We start from the raw sequence: 23,844 nt of genomic DNA on the forward strand, positions 1-23,844 counted from the left end.
TCACTGGGGTGATGTTTGGGGGTACCAGGTCAGGCTGGACAGCACTTAATAAGCCCTGGAGAGTGTGATTGTACCCCTAAAGTTTGTATCTCCGGTTCTGCACAACAGGAAGATTTTCACTACGTCCTCCCCACCCCACCCCTGCAAATGTTCCCCTGGATCAAGTCAACATGTTTCTTCTTTGCAGCTTTGTTCACGTAGAAGCTTTATGTAAAAATATGCTTATGTTTATTTATTTAGTTATTTTTTATTTTTTATCCTCACCCAAGCACATTTTTTGCATTTATCTTCAGATAGAGCTGGTAGGAGAGAGGGAGGAAGAGATAGAGAGAGAGAAACATCGACATGAAAGAGACACATCGAATGGTTGCCACCCACACACCCCAACCGGGGCCGGGGACAAACTGCAACCGAGGTACATGCCCTTAGCGGGAACCGAACGCGGGACTCTCTGGTCTGCAGGCCAACACTCTAACCGCTGAGCCAAACTGGCCAGGGCTATGCTTATGTTTAAAGCGCACTTTAACAGGGGAAGAATGACATAAACCTTGGCCCCAGAAATCTCAACTTTTCACTCACGGTGAAGCTTATCAGAAAGTGAAACTGGCTTAAGATGTTCTTTGGTCAAATAAACTCATTGCAAGCTCTTCCGTCTTAGCAAGGTTAGTGCGGTTTCCCGTTCCAGCGAAGGAATCCCCAGACTCAAATATCAGAATCAAGCATTCATTTTTTCCTTCATTATGAAGTAAAACCTTTGAAAAACCTAAAAAGATAACTCAAAATAGAGTTTAACAAGGAAAGAGGGGAAAATCTTTTGTCTGATTGGAAAAGCAGTGGGGTTTTTCTACTTTAATCTTTGTTTTTTTAATCCTCACCCAAGGATTTTTTTTTCTATTTATCATCAGATAAGTGGGAAGGAGAAAGAGAGAGAGAGAGGGAGAGAGAGAAACATCAATGTGAGAGAGACACATCACCCGGGTGCCTCCCACATGACCCAACCAGGGTCAGGGATGAACCGAGGTACTTTCATCTTAATAGGAATTAGATAAAGGAATCAAAGGGTCACCTGCCTAGACATTCGGGTCCTCCCTCTGCTTCTCGCCCACCCCAGCTGTGCTGCCTCCTCGGTTCTGAGTGGGTGGGCACCTCAGGTTTCCTGTGTGGGAACAAGCGCTGGTTGTAGGCCTGTCTCCCTTTTCCCCTGAGCAACGGGCGGGCCGGGTCCCTGGGCCCCATCAGCACACATGGGACAGGGTGTCAGCGAAGAGTGCTCCCGGGCTCTGCAGCTCTCTCCTGGGCCTAGGCAGCTCGCAGCAGGACCGGCCGGGCACCGAGCAGGGAGCCGGTGACTCTGTGCCCTCCACGCCTCAGTGAAATAACCTTGAAAACGAGGTTCCACAGAGTTCCGGAGTCTCTTTGCAAATCTGGCACCTTCTTGAATAGATGTCTGAACCCCAGCATGAACTGCTGAAATCCCGTTCTCATCTCTTTCTTTCCTCAAATTGCTTCGATTCCCAGCCCGGCTGGTACTATGAGGGTGTCTAGCAGCGAGAGGGTGAGCACGATGAAGTCAGCCTCCAGGTCAGTTGAGTAGCGTTGCCCCCCCAAACAGGTGTTGTGGGGTGAACACTCTGCTCGCCCCAGGTCAGCAGGGACAGCGGAGCTTGTCAGCCACGGCACTGTTGACACTGGGCTGGAGGACACCTTGTTACAGGCGCCGTCCTGTGCACTTAGGCTGTTCAGCAGCATCCTCGGCCTCTTAACCGCCGGACACCGGTGACTCTCTCTCCAACTGTGACGACCAAAACCATCTCCAGGCTTGACAGAATGTTCCCTGGGGGACAAAAGTCACACGCCCCTCTTCATCTGGTTGAGAACCAATCGACTAGAAATCATAGAATGTTGCCAGAAAAATCCCAATCTGAGTCTCTTGCTAGTGTAGACCTGTTACCGGTAGACTGTGGGTAAGGAAAGACCCGAGGCGGCCATCTCCAGCATTATGGTGACTAACGTCCCGGTTTATATTGAAGGTCATCTCCCGGAGTTCTGCAGCCCTGCTTTTCCCTTAAGAGACTGCAGGTTTCCACGAGCAGGTGGCTTCAGAGGGGTTTGCAGAGGAAGGCATAGCAGCCCCGATCTTGGCTTGTTCCCCAGTACTGACTTGCATAAACTGCCAGTAGTTATTGACTTAGAGATTAATTATTAATAATAGGGAAGCTTATGAATTTTTCAGAATTTGTTCCTTGTTAGGTGCAGCAGTTTGACTTCCTATCAGGTGCTAAGATCTCTTCTACATCAAAGCCACAGGCTGTCTGTCACCCAGGGTGTTATCTTGTTCTGTGCAGGCTGGCCGTATATGTTGACTCTGAATTTTTTAATCAGCCATTTCCAGCTCAACTGCACATGTCACACTGTAGAGATGGGATCCATTAGGTACCGTCTGAAACCGGTAGGGGCCTGTGGCATCCGCATCTGATGTCTCTGTGGCAAAATTTCACAAGAAGAAGTTATAGAAACATATAGTTTGCTAAAATGTCAGCAAGATGCCTGCAGGAATGTAAAGGAGGTAAACCATCCACAATAATTATCTCTGTACAGTCATTTCAACTTTTTGAAGGGTTTTCATATCTATTTAAGCATCTAATTTTCTTTAAACGCTGAACTTTTTGATCACTCCCTTATTTTTATCAAGCACAATTAATAGGTACCTGATCCAATAATCTCTTAATTAATAGAGTTGATAATGATGACCGTTATGGGTTGAATGATCAAAGCATAGAGAAAAAAATGTTTTAATTTTTAAAAAATGCATAGACCAATTTAAAATACTGAGGCAATTGATAGGCAATTGCTCAATAAACATATATTTAACACCTATTTTGTGTCAAGAACTAGTTGAGCAGTTAACCTGAAAATTATTTCTGTTTTACTTCATGTTAAAACCATTTCTCAAAAATGTATTCTCCAGTCTCCTGCCTAACATGTAACAAACATCTTGATGGAAGCTGTCATTCTGCAAAACAAAGCCGTCCAGGACGCACGAAGAGACGGGGCATTAACCTGGTGCATGCATTCAGTATAGCTCTTTAAAAACAGTCCCCGTCGTGAATTTACTTTTCTTGTTTTTGTTTTTTTTTTAAAGTATATTTAAAGACAGTTAATTGATATTTCTGGCTAAAGTTTTGTTCCCTTTGAGATTTTATAGTAATTTATAAGTGAGGGGGTTATTTGCCATCATTGCTTCATGATCTGGAGGCCCTAAAAAGCATCCCCTTTGCTAAGAAAATTCAACATAGGTGCTTTGGCAAATATGAAGGGCGGCATCAGCCAATGAACTATCTGATCTTAATAAGAGTTTCGTAGAGGCTTAATCTTGTGTCTGAATTGTAAATAAAATTTAAAGAGAGGAGAAATCATCTGTCTTGATGGTAGTCAACCCCTCAAAGTGTTTCTTAGCCTGGGCAATTGTGAGCACATTAGAAATGAATTGGATTGTGAGGAGACCCCGGGGCCATCTGATTTGAACCTCTCCAGTGACAGAGTTTTGTCAATACTGTTTTCATTTATGCTACTTCAATATGGTTTATTCGCAGGTTTCTCTCAGAGGAGTCGTTTTGTCTTTAATGTCCCTCCTCTAAGCCACAGCCATAGTTGCCTTTCACAATGCAAATTTAATTATAACATGTTCACTTGTGTTCATTTGAATTGATGTAGAGTTGTCCACACAGGTCAGGTAAAATAGAGAATAGAACAATTTTCATATACTCAAAATAGACTTTATATTATAAGCACTCTAACCAGAATCCATAGTAGCTTTTGTGTGGCAAAGACAGTAATGCTCACAAAATATTTTATGTGTTCCCTTAGCTAGGTTAGGGCTGTATGACTGGTTCCGGCCAACAGGCTCTGAGTTCTCCATGCTCTGTCATGCCCACCTGTCACAGTGAACCTGGAAGCCACATACTGAGATGGCAGAGTCACAGAATGATGATGCATCCATCTCCCCGAGTCCCTGAGTGACTGTGGAGCACAGTCCCTCATGACCCCTTGGACATGAAACATAAGCAAGAAATAAACCATTGTTGTCTTAAAACACTGAGATTTCAGGTTAATTGTGTTACCTCGGAATAAATGAGCCAATCCTGATAAATTTCTCCTTTTTAAATTTACTTTTTCAATATTTACTTATATTTTTAGTATAACACATGGTTATCCTTGCTTATGATGGACATGGGATTATTGACCCCAAGTTCATCAAAAATACAAAATCTATTTCTGAACCCCCCAACCATTTCAAAGTTGCTCAATATGGCAAGAGCGGCAGTTGATACATTCCCACAAGTAAATGAAGAACTACTGCGTGTCTGAGAGCAGATGACATCCTGATCCCTTTGCTCATCTGTCACACATGATGAGTGTATGCAGGCAGGAAGCATTTAATAAATGCCGACAATGTCCTTTGGGGTATGTTTCGTCATTTCTTTTTTCCCATCTATTGAAAAATTTGGGACCTCATTCTTTTTAATAATACCTCTTCCTCTTGCCCCAGACACTTTAAAAATAACTAATAAAAAATATATCTACTTGGTTATGGCTTTGACACCAGGAATTAAGTGTTCCTTTGACAGGTCTTAACTAAGGTGAAACACACCCTTTATAAATATTTTTGGCTTTGAACAATGGTATCACTGATGGAGACACATTCTTCAGGACAGGAAAAATGAGATAATGATATATGTGGGTAGACTTATGAATAGACCCAATTTCTACCAGCTACTCATGTAATGATCAGCCTGGGACTAGAAATTAAGCCTGTCTTGTATTTGTGACATGCCATTCAAAGGAAACAGAGGTGCCTGTGACAGTTTTCATATACCCTGGAAATTGTACTACTTTGCCCTAATTTTAAGACATGGGCAATTCATAATTTGGAGCTCTGCATGTTTTGTACTACTTGAAATCTGTGTCACACACACACACACACACTCACCCGTATGCACATATGCATTCAATAAACCATAATTGTAGCAGCTGAAAATTTTGGGTTCACTTTGACCTTGCAGAATTCCTGTTACACTGCACTATAAATATTTAAAAATGAGGTTCGCTTCCTCTTAAAGAGCAGGCATCTTTAGCAAAAGCATTTGATTTTATCAGTGTATAGAGGTATTTTAGGCATCATTGGCTGTTTTCTGGATTTCCCATGGGGTGCATTATTTTTGCCAGTTACAAACTGCTGTCCACCATGACTCAGTGGTGTTGAGATAGAAACATTATTCAACAGCACAAAAAGGCATTTTATTTTTAATAAAATGTCAAAATCAGCTGCCTGAACAGAATTTCAGAAATTAGTAATAACTAAATCCAAAACTACTGACAATAAAAATAATAATTTACATTTGTTCCACAGAACAATTTTGAAAACTAACCCTTCTTTTCCATTTTTTGAAGAATTCTGAACGTCAGCCCGATTGCGTGTTGTGACTGTGAGCTTGTTGAACGCGTTTCCTCTGGACTCAGACAGACCTGAAGTCACGTCCCAGCCCTACCCCTTCTTTGAGATGTTGTTCTGATCCCTCTGAGCCTCAGTTTCCTCATCTGTAAAGTGATATAATAGGAATAGGAATTGATTGCAATAGGAATACTGACCTCAAGGATTAAACGAGATAGTGAATGAGACACTCGGTACGATGCCAGGCTGCAGTAAATGCTCCATATTTAATCTACGTCAGCTCTCAGGTAGACCATACACACACGGAGGGCACGTTCTGTGTTCATCCTGCCCTCACAGCACCTCGTACAATGCTGAGTCAAAGCAAGTGTTTAATGAATATTGTTTAAATCGTGAGTTGAGGTTAATGTTTCCAGTTTTCAGATGAGGAAACTGAGGCTCCCAGGTTTATTTGGCTCACACCTCCTTATCCACACCTCTCCTGTCAGTTACTCTGCTCCCACTGCACTTAAATACTCAGTTTCTGTTATGCACTCAACAAGGATTCATGAAGCTGGAACCATTTGCATTCAGAGTTCCATTTAGGTCATGATTTGAGCACTGTTAAGTGTCAGGGGCCACACTAAGAGCGTGGACAGACTTATCTCGTTAATTCATCAAAACAGCCGTGGTAAGCAGATACCATTATCTCCATCTCAAATTTAATTCTGCAATTACCTGCCGAGTCAGTCCCTGGAGATTTTATAGTGAGTGTGACAGACAAGGTCCCTGTCCTCCGGGCATTCATGGTCCTGCAGAGAACATGTCCTGGAGCAAAGAAGGCAAATGTGATGGGAGTGATGTAAAAAGAGGCTCAGGATGCTATGGGGGACCTAGAGAAGTGACCTGGCTGCGGCCAAGAAGGCTCCCAAGGGAGCAACACTGAGGCTAGAAGCTGGGTTAATGAGTAAGTGTTGGCCAGATGAAGAAGGCAGAGGAGAACAGAGCGTGTGCGTCAGCCTGGGGCCACGAAAGGAGATGCTGTGTTTGAGAACCAGAAGTTCAGAAAGGCCTGAGCCTGGAGGGCAAGACAGAGTAGTGGGACCGTGAATGCGTAGAAGGCACATTCTTAATAGGTTCTTAATAGGTGCTCAAATCATTAGGCTGGAAAGCTGTGCAGGGGCCAGATGGCAATGGCTCCCTAAGCTCTGATAGGAACCGGGGACCGGGACTTCTACTGCCAAGGAACCGGAGCATTACCGAAGGGTCTAAGAGAGTGACATGAGCAAATGCCCATTCCAAAAAGATGAGCAGAATGCAGGGCCGAGCCCTCGCATGGCATCGCCCTCAGGGTGTGATCCTTGCTCTCCAGATGGTTTCAGCATCAGCATCACCCAGGAGCTTGTTAGGAGGGCAGATTCTTGGGTCTTAGCCCAGACCTATGGAGTCAATGCTCTCATGGGCTGAAGCCTATGGCTCTGTGTTTTAACAAGTTCTCTGGTTGACTCTGATGTGCACCATAGTTTGAGAACCACTAACTTTTGGTAGAAGTTCTCATTCTTTGTTACACATTGGAATCACCTGGACAGTTTTTAAAAATACCGATACCTGAGTCCCACCTGATTTAGTTGGTCTGGGTGCAGCTGGGATATTCTTTTATTTCCTGGGGTGATTCTAATGTGTGGCCAGGACTGAGAACTGCTTCATCATAGAGGATGCAGGTAAACAAGTCGGTGGTCCAGGTCAGAGAGCATGGCAGTCAGGCCTAGGGAAGTGGATAAACAGAATAGATGGATGCAAATGATATTTAAGGGGTGACTTCACAGTTAAGAGAGGATTAACCAACCTAGTCCCCAGCATCTTGTCTTCACAAAACTACCTACTTCTTCCATAACCTGGGCTCCAGTTGCCACGCTCCAGCCCAGAGAGACAATGCCCCATCTCTTCTTTGACTGGCTCCAGTCCCCCGTGTCCCCAAGATATGCAAGTGAACCAGACCATCTCCCATCCCTAGCTGTGACAATCATTAAGATGACCCATAGAAAACCCAGCTATGTCCTGCGTACAGATGAAATCTATAGACTGGCCCCAACAGTACTAAATCATAGCCCTGACTAGTGGACTTGCTACGTGCTTCATGAGTCTCGCCTCCTTTTATCCTCAGAACAGGCCTCTGCTCTTGGCACTGTTACTATCCAGACTCCGTTTTGCAGATGAGGCCTCAGACAAAGAGTTCAGTATATTGTCCAGTGTCACAGATCTGGAAAGAGGCAGAGCAAATTTGAGCCCAGATCTGACTGTTTCCAGGTTTTAGGTCCCTGACCACCATGCCCTACATCTGTTCTGACAGGGAAGGGACATCTAAGACGTGTGACGCGATGAAGGTTTCGATACTGGACTGGCGAGCGATGCCTGTAAAAGCAAGTGGATACATCACTGGACTAATCAAGGAGGGCTTGGCTGAAGGAAGTGGGTCTCTAAGCACACCCTGAGTAATGTGTCCGATTTGAAATGGTGGGAAGGGGAGGGGAGGTCACTCCAGGACTGCGGTGGAGGGGAAGACTGGCTGAGCACTGCAGGATCATAAAGAAATGGATTGGTCTTCTGTTTGGGGTATTTTTTATGTATTTATTTGCTTCTTGCTCAGAGAATTACTGCCTTTGGAGTGCTTGTGTTATGTTTACTGCATAGCCAGAAGCCAGCAAAGACATCAAACCAGTGACTCAAATGCAGAGGATGTTCTCATTGGCTGGCACACTCTGGGAGCTAAAGCCTGCATTTTGCAATCAAAGAGAAGTACATCCTTTAGAATGGAAACTTTGACCTACTCAAGGTCTTCTCTTGGCGAGGAATTAAGGCATGATAAAGAAAGACACAAATGATCTTATTTTAACTCTTCCACAAAGGAGGTGGTTTCTCCTTGGGGGATTTTTATAAAAACAGAAGGTAATTGAGTGTGAAAAGGACACCAAACTACAAACACAAATAAGCCTGGAGCAGAGCCCTGGAAGAGACCCAGAAAGGAGGCAAGATTTCATCAGCTTTGCCCTAGTAATAAACCCACAAGGTGTTGACCCGTACAGTGTGGAAATATCTGTCGTTATCATCATCGCAGTAGTCCTCTGAGCATCTCATTTTAGAGCTACAGGTACATTTGCTGAGAGAGGGTGGGTACCCTGGCCCTGGTCACACTGGGAGGATGTGAAGGAGGTAGGGTTTGATTTCAAGGTTTTCTGATTCTAAAATCCTGCTCTTTGTTCTAAGGGTTATCTCCTTGGTGCAGGGCCAACTATCTCTGGAACTACTGGCAAACTATTTAATCTTCTAAGCTTGGTTTCTTCCTTAAAGTGCGGGGACTGTCCTGCCACTCTAAGTGTTACTGAGATCCAAATGGCACTAAGATTTACTGAAAGTGACTGCCCTCTGGTTGGTGTCATACACGCACCATCTCATTTAACTTCTTACCAATCCCACCAGGTAGCTATTGCCGTTATTATTTCCATTTTCGAGGTAAGGGAGTTGGAAGAAAGTTAAAAGCGATGACTCAGAAAGATCAAATACTTTGCTCAGTGTCCCTCAGCTTCCAAGTTGAAAGGCAAAGATTTGAACCTGGGCAGTAGCGAGGGGGCACCTGCCAACCACCTACAATCTCCACATTGGAGGTGGACGAAGGGGGGACAGGCGGTGAGCGAGGGAAGGAAAGGGATTGGAGGTGGCGGCCAGGCATTGAATGCGGTAATGCAGCCGCAGTCCAAACCCCGTGAGTCCTGGAAACAGGAGCTTGGGCAGCCGATCGCTGGCTGGGGACTGATCTCAGGGCTGTAACTTTCCAGACTGCAGTGCACCAGGAAGCAGCCTTCCTGGGAGCGGTTGTCTCTGAAGGAGGGCAAAGGGGGTGGGGCTGGGGAGAAGAGGAGGCCAGCCAGCTGGTAGGAGTGCTGTCCAGGGAGGGGCCGCCACCCTCCTCCACAGCAGCCTGTCCCAGCCTCCTCCTCAGACTCTGATCCCTGGGAGCTGAGGGGCCAGGCTGGGGAATGGAAAGGAATCCAGGGAACAGATTGAGCTAAACCCAGGTCGGCAGGTGGCTTGCTGCACACCTGCATCAAAGTTTAGTTTTTCCCATTTCTGCAGAGAATGGCACTTCCCACTAAGCTGCTAAGCCACTACGCTGCAAGACGGCAAATAGAAGTGAGCAGGTTGGGAATTTGGTCCCATCTCTCTCACTGACTGTGTGATGGTGGGCAGGTCACCTTCCCTCTTTAGGTCACAGTTAATTAACTCAGTACTTTCATGGACGAGGCGGTCATCAGAGCCTGCTATGTACTTGGCACCAGGCTAGGTTCCAGAGTTGCAGAAGTGAGCAAAGTCGTACCCGTCACTGTCTCACGGAGCTGACAGGAACACACATAAAATTACAATTGTGGCAAATGTCAACAAAGGAGGCACATAGTGCCTGGAGAGCATGTGACAGGAGAAACTCAGCAGGTCTGGAGGAGTCAAAGAGGGGTGTGCTGCAGAGCTGAGGGATGCTGGACGGGGCAGTCACAGTCAAGGGACACGAGAGAGCTCCAGGTGGGAGGCTTGGCACGAGGAGACCTGGCAGCAGGAGGGAGGCAGCCCTTCCGAAGCCTCCCGAGGGACCCTGAGAGGGGACAGGGTGCCCACAGGCCGCAGAGCTCAGCAGGGCTTCACCCCAGCCTGAGGTTACTGCGTCCTTTCGAAAGCTCCTTCCAGACACAGTTGTGGATCTTTCTCACTTTAGTCCTTATGCAGACGTGGGTCTATTTGCTCTAAGGCTGTGTATTCTATGATGCTTTTTTTCCAGAAATCAGAACAGTTAGTCGAATAACAAATAAAGTAATCTTCCTATGTCTACATATTTGAATGACGCCTTCTCTTTGCTTGACCTTCGGCTGCCTTGCAGCCGTAACATGACGACTTTGGAAGAGTCCAGAGCTGGCCTCGCCTCCATTTCATTGTAGCATGTAAGCACCAGGGAACTCGGGGATCCCTCAGGAGAGCCAGTGCTCAAGGACACCCCCACCGTGTCAAGGTCAATCCTCCAGGGTTCCGAGGTTCATGAGGAAGCTCAGCCTCTGTGATGACCCCTCCATCACCCTAGAAGTCAGACAGGCGTCCACATACAGCTGCCTTTTTACTGAGATATAGATCTACGTGCACAGTAGGGTTGCTTCCTCCCTCCACCGCCCCCCATAAAAATCCTGTCGGTGCGCAGATGAACACGTCCCCACGTGTGTTGTTGGGGCGCTCAGGTGTGTTCCACACTTGGTGAGGTCAGTGTGAGAAACGTGGGGCACACGCTGCCCGGGCCAGGCTTTCCCAGCAGCGACCCCCAGGGAGAGGAGAGAGCAGGCAGGAGAGGGCAGACGCAGAGCCCTGCTCCCCGCGCGGCTGCAGGACCGATGTCCCCTGAACAGAACTTTGCGATGCTCAGGCCTCTCAGAGACTCCTGGAGCATAGCAGCCTAGGGCTCGTCCTTTCTCAGATGAGGGGACTGTGGCAGAGAAGTCACGACTTTGCCCAAAGATCCCCCAGCTAAGGCCGGAACACAGGTGCCTCATGTTTACTCCAGGGCTCCCCAGTTCCGAGTCTGGTTTCTTTCATAAACCACAAAGGTCAGGGAGGCGGATTAACCTCTGATGAGTGCCCACCCTAAAACAGGGATAATTCTAGAAACAAATTCTAGGACCTACTATGTGCCCGCACCATGCTAGGTGCTCTGCACACTTATCATTTCAGTTAACTCTCCTAGTGACATGCTGAGTAGGTGTCTTATCCCAGTTTTACAGATGAGGAAACTGAGGCTTCAGAAGGTTCAGTGACTTGTTCTATCCCTGTAAGTAAGGAAATTGCAAAGCCAAGACTAGACCCAAGTCAACCTGGTTTGTTCGAAACAGGACACACATGGTCTCATTTGGTCTTCCCCATAGCTATGCAGAAGAACAATGATTCCCACTCTGCAACTGAGAAAACTGAGGCTCAGAGGGGTTAAGAGACTTGACGAGGTCATGCAACCAGGGAGTGAAATGGCTGGGCACAAATTGCCCTCTGCCGGATTCCCAGGCCCGTGTCCTCTGCCCCGTGGTGTTCCCGCTGGGCTGAGTGTTTTCTTTGCGTGGACTGAAGGGACACAGCTGTGAGCTGCAGAGATGCCCAAGCCTTGGGTCAGGCTTGAACTGATGGCTTGGGCGACACCTGTCTGCCCAGGCAGCGCTGAACTCAGCTCCCCATGACTTGAAAGAAAAGCCCAGGGAAAGAGTCTCCTCTGTTCGGCTGGCAAATCAGAACCACCACGCTGCCTCTGCTTGGCCTCTGCTAGCAGGAAGATTATTCGTCTAATTAGGTAAACAGCCTTAATGCCCATGTCCATATTTTAACCCTAATGAGCTGTTAATGGGAAAGGTTTGCCCTTGGCCTGGTTCGCCAGCTGGTCTCTCCTCCATATGGAAAAGACCAGTGCAGTAAGCAGAGTCTTGTTTCCATGGAAGCTCATTCTCTGGCTTTTCTTTTCCAGCACTTGAAAAGGTAATTACCTGATTTCTCTTTATATTTCTGGGTTTCATACAGTGGGCTGCCAGGCTCTTGGACGGAGGACGTCCTTCTCTCTTCTGCCAGGCTACTCAGGGAACTTCGGTGGCGTTTCCGTTTCCATCCTCCCTTCAGATCATTAGCTATTAGGCCGCCTTCCTCTCATTGCTGCTCATTAGCGTCTAACGGAGCAAAGGGACCTGACCCTGGAAAAAGTGAAAGACATGGAGAAACCAGGGAAGTTTCTCAAGAAATGGGAGCCCCTGATCACCTTTCTTTCCTGTGCAGACTATTCAACAAAGACCACACGTCTACATCAGGGGGACTCTGTCCCCCCTGGAGCCTTCTCCTCTGAGTCTTTGACACCCCACGGTGGCCCACGTCAGAAATACAGACAACATGGGCTGGGCTTCCCTAATAACACTAAGGCAGCCCCCTTCCCTGAGGGTTTGCTGCACGCCAAGCGCTGGGCTGAGCATGTTATGTCCATTGTCTCAGTGCAGTTATGACAGCCTTAGGTTGTTATTATCCTGATCTTTTAGATGAAGCACAGAGAAGTTAAGTAACTGTCCGAGATCACACAGCTAGGAAGTGGCAGAGCCAGGATAAGGACACACCCGTTGCTATCATGTCCTGGGTGAGTACGGGGGTCTTTTACAGCCTCCCCAGAAACCAGAAGAAATCAGTCAATCGTTACAGGTGACAAAGGGTAAATAATGTCTCTGCCCCACCCCACCCCCGTGGAGGCTCTGGGTGTGAAATCAACCCGGGTGTACAAGGAACAAAGTGAGGACACCGGGTTAGTTAATTGTCAGGACCAGTTAGAAAACCAAACAGAGCGTTTAAGAAAGAAGCCAAGAAGCACAGAGCAAAAGAGCTCCAGTTTGAGGAGGGCAGACTTCGTTTCAAATGGCTCCTACCACTTTCCCGCTGTGGCACGTTCCTGAACCTGCGTGAGATTGAGGTTCCTCATCTGTACAATGGGGCCATAATGACACCTACCTCATGAAGTTGTGGAATTTTCCAGACTGCTCTATGGAACATTTGCTTTCAGTGGTATAACAGTGTGAAAGACAAAGCTAAATGCAGTTGGTCTAGATTTCTCAGAATCTTTGTTATGCTGACACGTACCATAAATTTTCAGGAGGGAGCAGCATTTCCTGACCCCAGAGTCCTCTCCTTGGGAGAATTAATATTAACATCTGTTTCTTGGGATCTTTTAGAAAAGGCTGAATTATAGGTCGTGGAGTAACTGGGCTTGATATAGGCATCGATAAATACTAATCTCTCTGTTATGCTCAAATTGTTCAGTAACCATACCTGTTCTTGATAGATTTAAGCGTCATGGAGGCCCGGTCTGCCTTGTCCTTTTTTGTATTCCACTGTCTTGGATTATCAAGACACTTCACAGAAATCTGATGAATGAATGAGTAAATGAGTGAACCAGTGAATTAATGAATGAAGCTGAGTGTAGACCTAGCCTGCTCGTCTTTGGCTAATCCCTTCACCTTCTTTCATCCAGTCCCCCCCCCCCCCAACCCCCTCTGACAGCTGTCAGTCTGTTCCATGTATCCATGCCTCTGGTTTTTTTAGTTTGTTAGTTTATTTGATTCATTAGATTCCATATGTAAGTGTGATCATACAGTATTTGCTTTTCTCTGACTGGCTTATTTCACTTAGCATAATAATCTCCAGGTCCAACAGGCTGTTGCAAAGGCAAGATTTCCTTTTTTTTATGACCACATAGTGTTCCATTGTGTAAACGCACCACATCTTTTTTATCCATTCATCTACTCATCTACTGATGGACACTTGGGCTGTTTCCAGATCTTGGCTATTGTAAATAACACTGCTATGAATATAGGGGTGCAAATATTCTTTCAAATTGGTGTTTCAGAATTCTTAGGAGATATTCCCAGAAGTGGAATCACTGGATGAAAAGGCAGTTCCATTTTTAATTTTTTTTGAGGGAACTCCATACTGTTTTCCACACTGGCTGGACCAGCAGTGCACTGGGGTTCCCTTTTCTCTACATCCTCACCAACACTTGTTTGTTGATTTATCGATGGTAACCATCTGGCAGGTGTGAGGTAATATCTCACTGTAGTTTTAGTTTGCATCTCTCTGATAATTAGTGACACTGAGCATTTTTTTTTTTCATATGTTGATTGGTCATCTGCATGTCTTCTTTGGAGAAGTGTCTGTTCAGGTCCTTTGCCCATTTTTTAATTGGGTTGTTTGTCTTTCCAGTGTTGCATTGTATAAGTTCTTTATACATTTTGGAAATTAATCCCTTATCAGATGTATCTTTGGCAAATATGTTCTCCCATACAGTGAGTTCCCTTTTCATTTTGTTGATTTCATTTCATTTTCTTATGCTGTGCAGTTTTTTTAGTTTGATGTAGTCACATTTGTTTACTTTTTTCTTTGTTTCCCTTGCCCTAAAAGACATATTGGCAAAAGTGTTGCTATGAGAAATGTTTGAAATGTTACTGCTTATGTTTTCTTCTAGGATATTTATGGTATTGCGACTTACATTTAAGTAATTTAATCTTTTTGAGTTTATTCTTGTGTATGATATAAATTGGTAGTCTAGTTTTTTGTTTGTTTATGTTTTGTTTTTTTTGTTTGTGTTTTGCATGTACCTATTCAATTTTCCCAACACCATTTATTGAGGAGACTGTTTTTACTCCATTGTATGCTTTGGCCTCCTTTGTCTAATACTAATTGACCATACAGATGTGGGTTGATTCCTGGACTCTCTGATCTATTGTATTGATCTATATGCCTGATCTTATGCCAGTACCAGGCTATTTTGATTACAATGGCCCTGAAGTATAGTTTACCTGTTGTGATACTTCAGACCTTGTTCTTCTTTCTCATGATTGCTGAGGCTGTTCAGGATCGTTTGGGGTTCCATATAAATTTTAGAATATTTTTTCTAGATCTGTGGAATATGTCATTGGTATTTTAATAGAAATTGCATTGAACCTATAGATTGTTTTGGGTAGTATGGACATTTTAGTGATATTAATCCTTCCAATATATTAATATAGTATATGCTTCCACTTACTTGTATCTTCCTCAGTGTATTTCTTCAAAGTTCTGTAGTTTTTCAAGTACAGATATTTTACCTGCTTGGTTAAATTTATTCCTAGGTACCTTATCTATTTTTGTTGCAATAATAAATGCAATTGTTTTCTTAATTTCTCTTTCTGATAGTTAATTATTGGTGTATAAAAATGCCACTGATTTCTGAATATTAATTTTGTATCCTGCTACTTTGGTGTATTCATTTACTAGATCTAGTAGCTTTTTGGTGGAGTCTTTAGGGTTCTTATTTACAATATCATGTCATCTATGAATAACAACAGTTTTACTTTCTTCTTTTCAATTTGGATGCCTTTTCTTTTTTCTTTTTGTCTGATTGCTGTGGCTAGGATTTCCAGTATTATGATGAACAAGAGTGGTGAAAGTGGACATCCATGTCTTATTCCTGATCTTAAGGGAAATGCTTATTTTTTGCCCATTGAGTATGATGTTGGCTATGGGTTTGTCATGTATGGCCTTTATTACTTGAGGTATGTTTCCTCTATTGCCACTTTACTGAGAGTTTTTTATCATAAACGGGTGCTGGATTTTATCAAATGCTTTTTCTGCATCTATCGATATGATCATGTGAATTTTATCCTTTGTTTTGTTTATGTGGTGTATCACGTTTATTGATTTGTAGATATTATAACAACCTTGCATCCCCAGAATAAATCCCAGTTTATCATGGTGTATGATCTTTTTAAGATGTTGCTGGATCCAGTTTGCTAATGTTTTGTTGAAGATTTTAGCATATATGTTTATCAAGGATATTGGCCTGTAATTTTCTTTCTTTGTAGTGTCTTTATCTGGTTTTGAAATTAGAATAATGATGACTTTGTAAAATTAGGTTGGGATTTTTTCCTTCTTTTGAATTTATTGGAATAGTTTGAGAAGGATAGGTGTTAGTTCTTCTTTGAATGTTTGGTACAATTCACCTGTGAAGCCATCCAGTCCAGAACTTTCATTTGTTGGAAGTTTTTGTTTGTTTGTTACTGCTTAAATCTTACTAGTTGTAATCTGTCTATTCAAATTCTCTGATTCATCCTGATTCAGTTTTGGAAGATTGTATGTTTCTAGGAATTTATCCATTATTTCCAGATTGTCAAATTTGTTGGCATGTAGTTGTTCATAGTATTATCTTATAATCATTTGTATTTCTTTGGTGTCAGTCGTTACTTCTCTTTTATTTCTGTTTTTAGTTATTGGGTCCTCTCTCTTTCTTTCTTGATGAGTCTGGTTAAAGGTTTGTCAATTCTGTTTATCTTTTCGAAGAAACAGCTCATGGTTTCATTGATCTTTTGTATTGTTTTTTAGACTCTATTTCATTTATTTCTGCTTTGATCTTTATTATTTCCTTCCTTGTACTCACTTTGGGCTTTGTTTGTTGTTGTTGTTTTCTAGTTCCTTTTCAGTTTTAGTCTCTGTTATCACCATATCTTCTGACAAAATTCCCAACTTTAGCCCCTAACCAAGTCAATGTTCTGCTTCTTGGTGAAGTATTCAGATGTTTCATTTGCATATGTATTTTTGAACAAGACATTTCTGAATGTTCCCAATGGGTTTGCAGCTGGATCTGAAGAAATGTTGGGTTTCCAAGGGAATCAAATAAAAATGGCTTATTGGTGCTTATAAACAAAATTGAGGATGCCATGTTTCCCACATGCTTCTACTGGCAAGCAGTGATCAATGGATCACTGGTCATCGATTTGACTGTTTTTAGGAGGTTCTCTTTATTCAGAACAGATTTCCAGCTCGTGTTCTTTGGACATTATGCAAAAAAACACAAAATTTAAATTTAAGTTTAAAAATGTTGAGTTGGTCAAAGTCTCACAGATATTCTTATTGCAGAACTTCTCAAATACTTTATCCATTTCAACATAGAATTTTCCCAAACTTATTTGACCATTTCTCTGGAGCTCCTCTGGAACCCTTTCTTTTGGACTATATGATAACGTCGATATTCAGTAGAACACCCTTTGGAAAATGCTACCATAGAATATATTGCCAAGGACTGCAATGTTTGTGGCCTAGGAAAAAGTCCTGCTCCTGAAAACTGTGGAAAAGAGAAGATAAGGCAACTCCTAAATTGAACAGGGTGATAAAAAATGCACAGCATAAAGCCAGATGGATTCGAAGGCATTTCATAAAACAAAAACTAGTCATGAGGCTTCAAAGTTATGACCATATGTTTTCTAGTGTTCTTATTTACATCTTAGTACAAATAACTTCTTTGCAAACCATTTTATAGCATAGATGAGATTTATTTTTAACATGAAGCTGGGTTTTTATTTCAAAATTTTTAATAAAAATTTCATCATTTTCAAATTTATGAATAAAAGTGGCTTTTAAAGACAGGACTTAGAAAACTCACAGACTTCTTATGCTACTTCTTGTTGTGATTTAATACATACTAAAAAGAAGGATAAAGCCCATCCTGTTTGAATGCTATTCTTCCCTACTTATTAACCTTCACTGTGATTAAAATAAATCATAAATTACTGAACAAAAGCTCAATTACAGTTTGAAGGATAACACTAGGCTTGCTTGGAAATAAAGAGAGGACTTCAGCTCACTGGGCTGGGAGCTGCAGCTATGGCCCACCACCTGCTGTACATAAAATTTTATTGGAACACAGCAGTGCTCACTTATTTACATATTGCCTATGACTGTTTTCACACTTCATTAGGAAAGTTGAGTCATTGCAACAGACATCTATTTATGGCCCTCAAAGCCTACAAAATTAATTATACGCCATGCACAGAGACGGTTGCCAATCTCTTTCATAGATTCATAGGAAGACATGAAAAAGAGAGAGATTGCAGAGCCACCCTCTTCTCTCTACAGACGGGAAAACTGAAAGCAGAGATATTAGGGAATGGTCTGGATTTATTTCTGCATGGGTGTTCTGATTCTCATACCCTAATAGCCCTAACAATCATGGAAAACATGGCTAGATTTCGGCTTGGCAATACCCGCTGAGTGACAGTGGCTTCTGGAGTGCTGGTTGAGAAGGCGCAGTGAGGAGAGCAATGACCGATTAATCTTTCATGGGCCAGGGGTGGGAGAGCAGCAGAATATGTGCCATGTAGGCACTATGGATGCACACTCTGCTCCCTGCATTATAACTAGTTACATTACCATCTCCTTCCTTATATATCTGCTGTGAAAGCACTTTCTTCATTGGACCAAAATAGAGGTGCTGCATGGGGCTTCGTTAGAAACACTGCTGCCTAGCACTTCGCGAGATTCTTGCACGAGCTCATTCAGATCCCTTCCTTTGCCACTGCCAAGCACTTCACACCCTGCCTGAAAGAATTTAACATGGGATTTCATTCAAACTGGATTTGTCTGTTACAAGAATTTTTACTTTTAGTGAAACATGTCCATGGGGCACAGGGTGGGGGTGTGAGATGAGAAGTCGTGAGTTTATTGGCTTTTGTGACTCAGGCTGAAAGTCTCCATGTTTGTGTTTCTCGCAGCTGGACAATCCGGATGAGCAGGCAGCACAGATCCGACGAGAGCTGGATGGACGACTCCAAATGGCAGACCAAATAGCCAGGGTAAGGAAACTGGGGGCGTTAGCTGGGAACCAGGCCAAAGTACCACACAGGAAGACACAGCTTATCAAGGGCCGTCAAGAGATAAAACTGAAAATCAGAGATGAGGAAAGATGAGGACAATCACTGTGATCAGGGCTCTGATCCTGTCTCCGGGCAGCTCTCCCAGACGTAGCATGTGTGTTTCCCATGCTTCAGTCATACCCGCACCCAGCCTCACCTTTCTTCTGAGTCCCAGACTGATGTTTCCACTGGCTATTGAGAATTTCCACTTGAACAGTCCCTGGCATTTCAAATGGAATAAAGTTCAAACTCTGACTCCTTATCTTCTTCCTCTGACCACACACATATACCTACATGTACTCTTCCTCACTGTTCTCCATCTTGTTACTGTAGAAGAAATCTCCCAACATTCTCATCTTCTCCTTCCTCTTCGCACACTCCACACTCAGTTCATTGGCTCCTCCTCCTAAATGTGGCTCTGATCTCTTACTGCTTTCCAGCACCACTGCTAGTGCTTGGAGTCAGACCCTCACCTTCTACTCCTGACTCTCAGATTAGCCTGCTGGTGGGTAGCCTTGACTCCAGTCTCTCCCCCTCCTGCCCATTCTTCATGCAGTTGCCATTCTAAAACCTATATATGAACATCTCAAAACAGAGCCTCAAAATACCTTCAGTAATTCCTGATTGTCCTCAAAACAAAACCTTACCTGTTCAGAATGATAGCCAAGGCCCTTAATTCATAGACCATGTCCTTTCTTATCAACATCACCTTCCACATCCTTCCCACCAGAACTCCCCATTTCAGCTACAGAGATGGTCTCCCTCAGAATATTCCAGACCTTTCCCAGCCTTATGCCTTTGTACCTACTGGTGCTTTAACCTGGAATGACCTTTCTTCTCCCGTGGCTCAGCCTGCAGCACTTGGCTTGAAATCCTTCTCCACGAGCTTAGCAGTGCGCACTCTCCATGTTTGTGCTTTCTTCATGCTACAGAGGAATCTCAGTTATAACAGCTCACTGAATGGCGATGCGTCGTTTACATGTCTGAATCTCCCTGTATATTGGAGTTTTCCAGGCTTGGGGTTGTATCTTACTGTTGATGACTATTTGCCTAAGCATGATTGTTATCCCTGCCATTGGTGTCATTGTTAACAATAGTAATGCGAACAGTATGTATGGATTGCTGACTGTGTGTCACGCATACTAAGTGTTTTACATCTACTATGTCATTTAATTCTCAAAACTACCCTATATGGGCTTTTCAGTTATCACCCTTATTTTAGAGGGTAAATCCAGACTGAGGAACTGTTAAGAGGCTACACTGGACCTTTAACTCAAGTCTGTCTAAATATCAGAGTTGGGACAAGGGTGAGACACTCAACTCAGGTGCAAAATTTAAAAGTGGGGGACCACCCTGGCTGGTGTGTCTCAGGGGATTGAGCATCGTCCCATGGACTGAGAGGTCCCAGTTTCATTCCCAGTCAAGGCACATGCCCAGGTTGTGGGCTCCATCCCCAGTAGGGGGCATGCTAGAGGCAGCTGATGGATGTATCTCTCTCACATCAATGTCTCTATCTCTCCCTTCCTCTCTCTCTAAAAAAAATCAATAAAAACATATTTAAAAATAAAATAAAAGTGAGGGACCAGCCCTGGCCAATTTGACACAGCAGTTCAAGCACTGACCCTCAGACTGACGGGTCACAGGTACGATTCCTGGTCAAGGGCATGTATCTGGGTTGCAGGTTCAATCCCTGGCCCTGGTTAGGGTCATGCAGGAGGCAGCCAATCCATGTGTCTCTCTCACATCAATGTTTCTCTCTCTCTCTCTCCCTCCTTCCCTTCCACTCTATCTAAAAATCAACGGAAAAGTATCCTTGGGTGAGGATTAACTACCACCACAACAAAAAGTGGGAGACCAAATGCATTAATAAAAATATGTAATATTTCATTACAATATTTTTAAAATTATAATTAATATAGAAAACCTCTATGAAGAACAAAATACCAAAATTTTAAATAACAGATCTTACTGATTGCTATGGTAGTGACGGCATGTGTGCCCATGAGGGTAGGAGCTGCGGGAGATGGTGGGGAGGATGGGCAGAGAGCAGAGCTTGGCATCCAGACTTTCTCTTTATGGAAAGAAGTATCTCAGGACTTGGACACATGGAAAGGAATTCTACTAGAAGAGAAACTGAAGAGAGATTCCAAGAAGCATGTCAAACCCCACTTGTGCTCAAGCAGTTTTATTGAAATGTTTGTATCTGGGTTTTGGATACCTTCAACGTTTAGAATAGTGTCTTTCTGGTGTTTAAAAATAGTGTACAGTTATGGAATTGGCCAAAGGTAGTGTATGTTTGAAAACCCTGCTTAACATGGGAATGAACATCAATAAGGCTTTAGAATTTATTTCTGCAAACTCAGTATCTTCCCAGTGAATTATCTAGAAAATGGAGGTCATTTGGTCCATTCCCTGTCTTTAGGTAACTATTACATCCCAAACTAAGCATTCATCCCACTTAAAGAAAATCACACACACACACACACCAAAAACAAGATTATGGCACCTCTATTTTAGTTGTTTTGTTTACTTTGAGGCTTAACATGATAATTTCTAAAACTAGTGTAAGCTCATTTTAATTTTTAAAAGACCAAGGATGAACAACAGTTACATAGTGATCCAAGTTGCTCATTTCCGAACAGTAGATCAAAGGACTCTCTCTCCTGTCCCCACCACCGGATACTCTGATACCAAGTAGGATATTATTAAAAACTTAGAACGAGGCTTTCTTAGTGAAGTAGGCAGTTAAAGTGAACCTTGGTCATTATTTACAGAGAACAGAGAATAATTTCAAAGTAGATGGAAGATCCCCTAAACATTTAGGGTGCAGAGGAAGTGTATGGGACAGTCTGCCCATGACTCTCTCTCCTTCTCCTCGAAACTGAGTGACTTCTGCAGTGCTCATTCATACCAGGAGCCTCTGGCCACACGTAGTTGGTCCTGTAAGTGAGCTCTCCACCTAAGTTGAACCAGTCACATTTCTCAGCCTGCCCTGGCCATGGTGATTGGTCCAGAAATGGATGCCTGATGCAACTAAACCAGTGAATCCTTTCCTTGGGAATGTATGGGCTGCACACCAACAGGGCTGTGCCTTTTAGTGGTAGAAAGATGTCTAAAGCCATGTTTAATTCTTTCACGTAGAGAAAAGAAGAGGGAAGAATGAAGCCAACAGATAGAGAGAAACCCAGACAGGAAATATATTAAAATCCTCAGTATATTCAAGTCCCTGGATCTATTGATTTTTTTTAAATTAATTTATTTTTGTTACAGATGTTCCCCCCCACACACACTATTCCCATCTCCTGCCCTCCCCGCCCTGCCCCCAGCTTTGTTGTCCATGTCCATTGTTCATGTACACATGCATTTAAGTTCTGTGGTTTATCTCTCCCCCACCCCCCTCTTCTGGGGATTGTCAGTCTGTACCCCACTTCCACATCTCTGGGACTACCCCATTCCTCAGACTGTTATGTTCATTATATTCCACAAAAAAGTGAGATTATATGAGACTTGTCTTTCTCTGTTTGGCTTGTTTCACTTAGAATAAGACTTCCAGGTCCCTCCATGTGTCTCAAAGGATGAGAGATCTTTCTTTCTTACCGCTGCATAGTACTCCATTGTGTATATGTACCACTGCTTTGCTATCCATTCGTCTACTGATGGACATTTGGGCTGTTTCCAGATCTTAGCTATTGCAAATAGTGCTGCTATGAACATGGGGGTACATATATTCTTTGTGATTGGTGTTTCAGGCTTCTTAGGGTATATTCCTAGAAGTGAGAACACTGGGTCAAATGGCAATTCAATTTTTAATTTTTTGAGGTAACACCATATTGTTTTCCACAGTGGCTGCACCAGTCTGCATTCCCACCAGCAGTGTATTAGGGTCCCCTTTTCTCCACACCCTCACCAACACTTGTTGTTTGATGATTTGTTGATGGCGACCATTCTGACAGGTGTGAGGTGATACCTCAATGTTGTTTTAATTTGCATCTCTCTGATGATTAGTGATGTTGAGCATTTCTTCATATGTCCCTTGGTCATTTGTATGTCCTGTTTGGAGAGATGTCTATTCACCTCCTCTGCCCATTTTTTAATTGGGTTCTTTCTCTTCCTTTTGTTGAGTTGTATGAGCACTCTCTATATATTGGAAATTAACCCCTTATCTGATATATCATTGGCAATTATGCTTTCCCATACAGTGGGTTGCCTTTCCATTTTGATGATTGTATCTTTTGCTGTGCAGAAGCATTTAAGTTTGATGTAGTCCCATGTGTTCATTTTCTCCTTTATTTCTGTTGCCTTAGGTGGTGTATCAGTGAAAATTCTGCTGCATATGATGTCTCAAATTTTCTTGCCTACATTTTCTTCTAGGTTTTTTATGGATTCATGAGTCACATTTAAGTCCTTTATCCATTTTGAGTTTATTCTTGTGTATGGTGTAAGTTGATAGTTTCATTTTTTTGCATGTAGCTGACCAATTTTCCCAACACCATTTATTAAAGAGGCTGTCTTTACTCCACTGTATGCTCTTGCCACCTTTGTCAAATATTAATTGAGCATATTGCCTTCGGTCCATTTCTGGTTCTCTGTTTTGTTTCACTGGTCTATATGCCTATTCTTGTGCCAGTACCAGACTGTTTTAATTAGAGTGGCTTTGTAGTATGACCTGAAATCTGGTAATGTGATCCCTCCAACTTTGTTCTTTTTCAAGATTGCTGTAGCTATTTGACATCTTTTTTGGTTTCATATGAACTTTTGAAGTATTTGTTCTAGTTCTGTGACGTATGTTGTTGGTATTTTGATGGGGATTGCATTGAATCTATAGATTGTTTTGGGTAATACAGACATTTTAATGATGTTAATTCTTCCAATCCATGAACAAAGTATGTGCTTCCACATTTTTATATCTTCCTCTATTTCTTTTTTCAATGACCTGTAGTTTTCTGTGAATAGGCCCTTTACTTCTTTGGTTAACTTTATTCCTAGGTATCTTAATTGTTTTGCCATGATGGTAAATTGGATTGTTTTTTCAGTTTCTCTTTCTGTGAGTTCATCATTGGTGTATAAGAATGCCATCGATTTCCTGACATTAATTTTCTATCCTGCTACTTTGCCAAATTCATTTATTAAGTCTAGTAAATTTTTGATGGA

General features: G+C 43.1%; 1 protein-coding gene across 17 annotated transcripts in view; it reads left to right on the forward strand.

Annotated features, from left to right (window-relative positions):
- Positions 1-23,844, forward strand: part of CADPS (calcium dependent secretion activator) — a 479,176-nt gene that overhangs the window by 184,504 nt on the left and 270,828 nt on the right. For all 17 annotated transcript variants that reach the window (XM_036266617.1, XM_036266610.1, XM_036266613.1 and 14 more), the window contains exon 4: positions 18,553-18,633. In XM_036266617.1, the coding sequence (XP_036122510.1) occupies positions 18,553-18,633 (81 nt within the window). The remainder of the gene's footprint in view (positions 1-18,552; positions 18,634-23,844) is intronic.

The sequence above is a fragment of the Molossus molossus genome, unplaced genomic scaffold, assembly GCF_014108415.1.
Source record: "Molossus molossus isolate mMolMol1 unplaced genomic scaffold, mMolMol1.p scaffold_m16_p_18, whole genome shotgun sequence".
In the NCBI taxonomy this organism is placed as follows: Eukaryota; Metazoa; Chordata; class Mammalia; order Chiroptera; family Molossidae; genus Molossus; species Molossus molossus.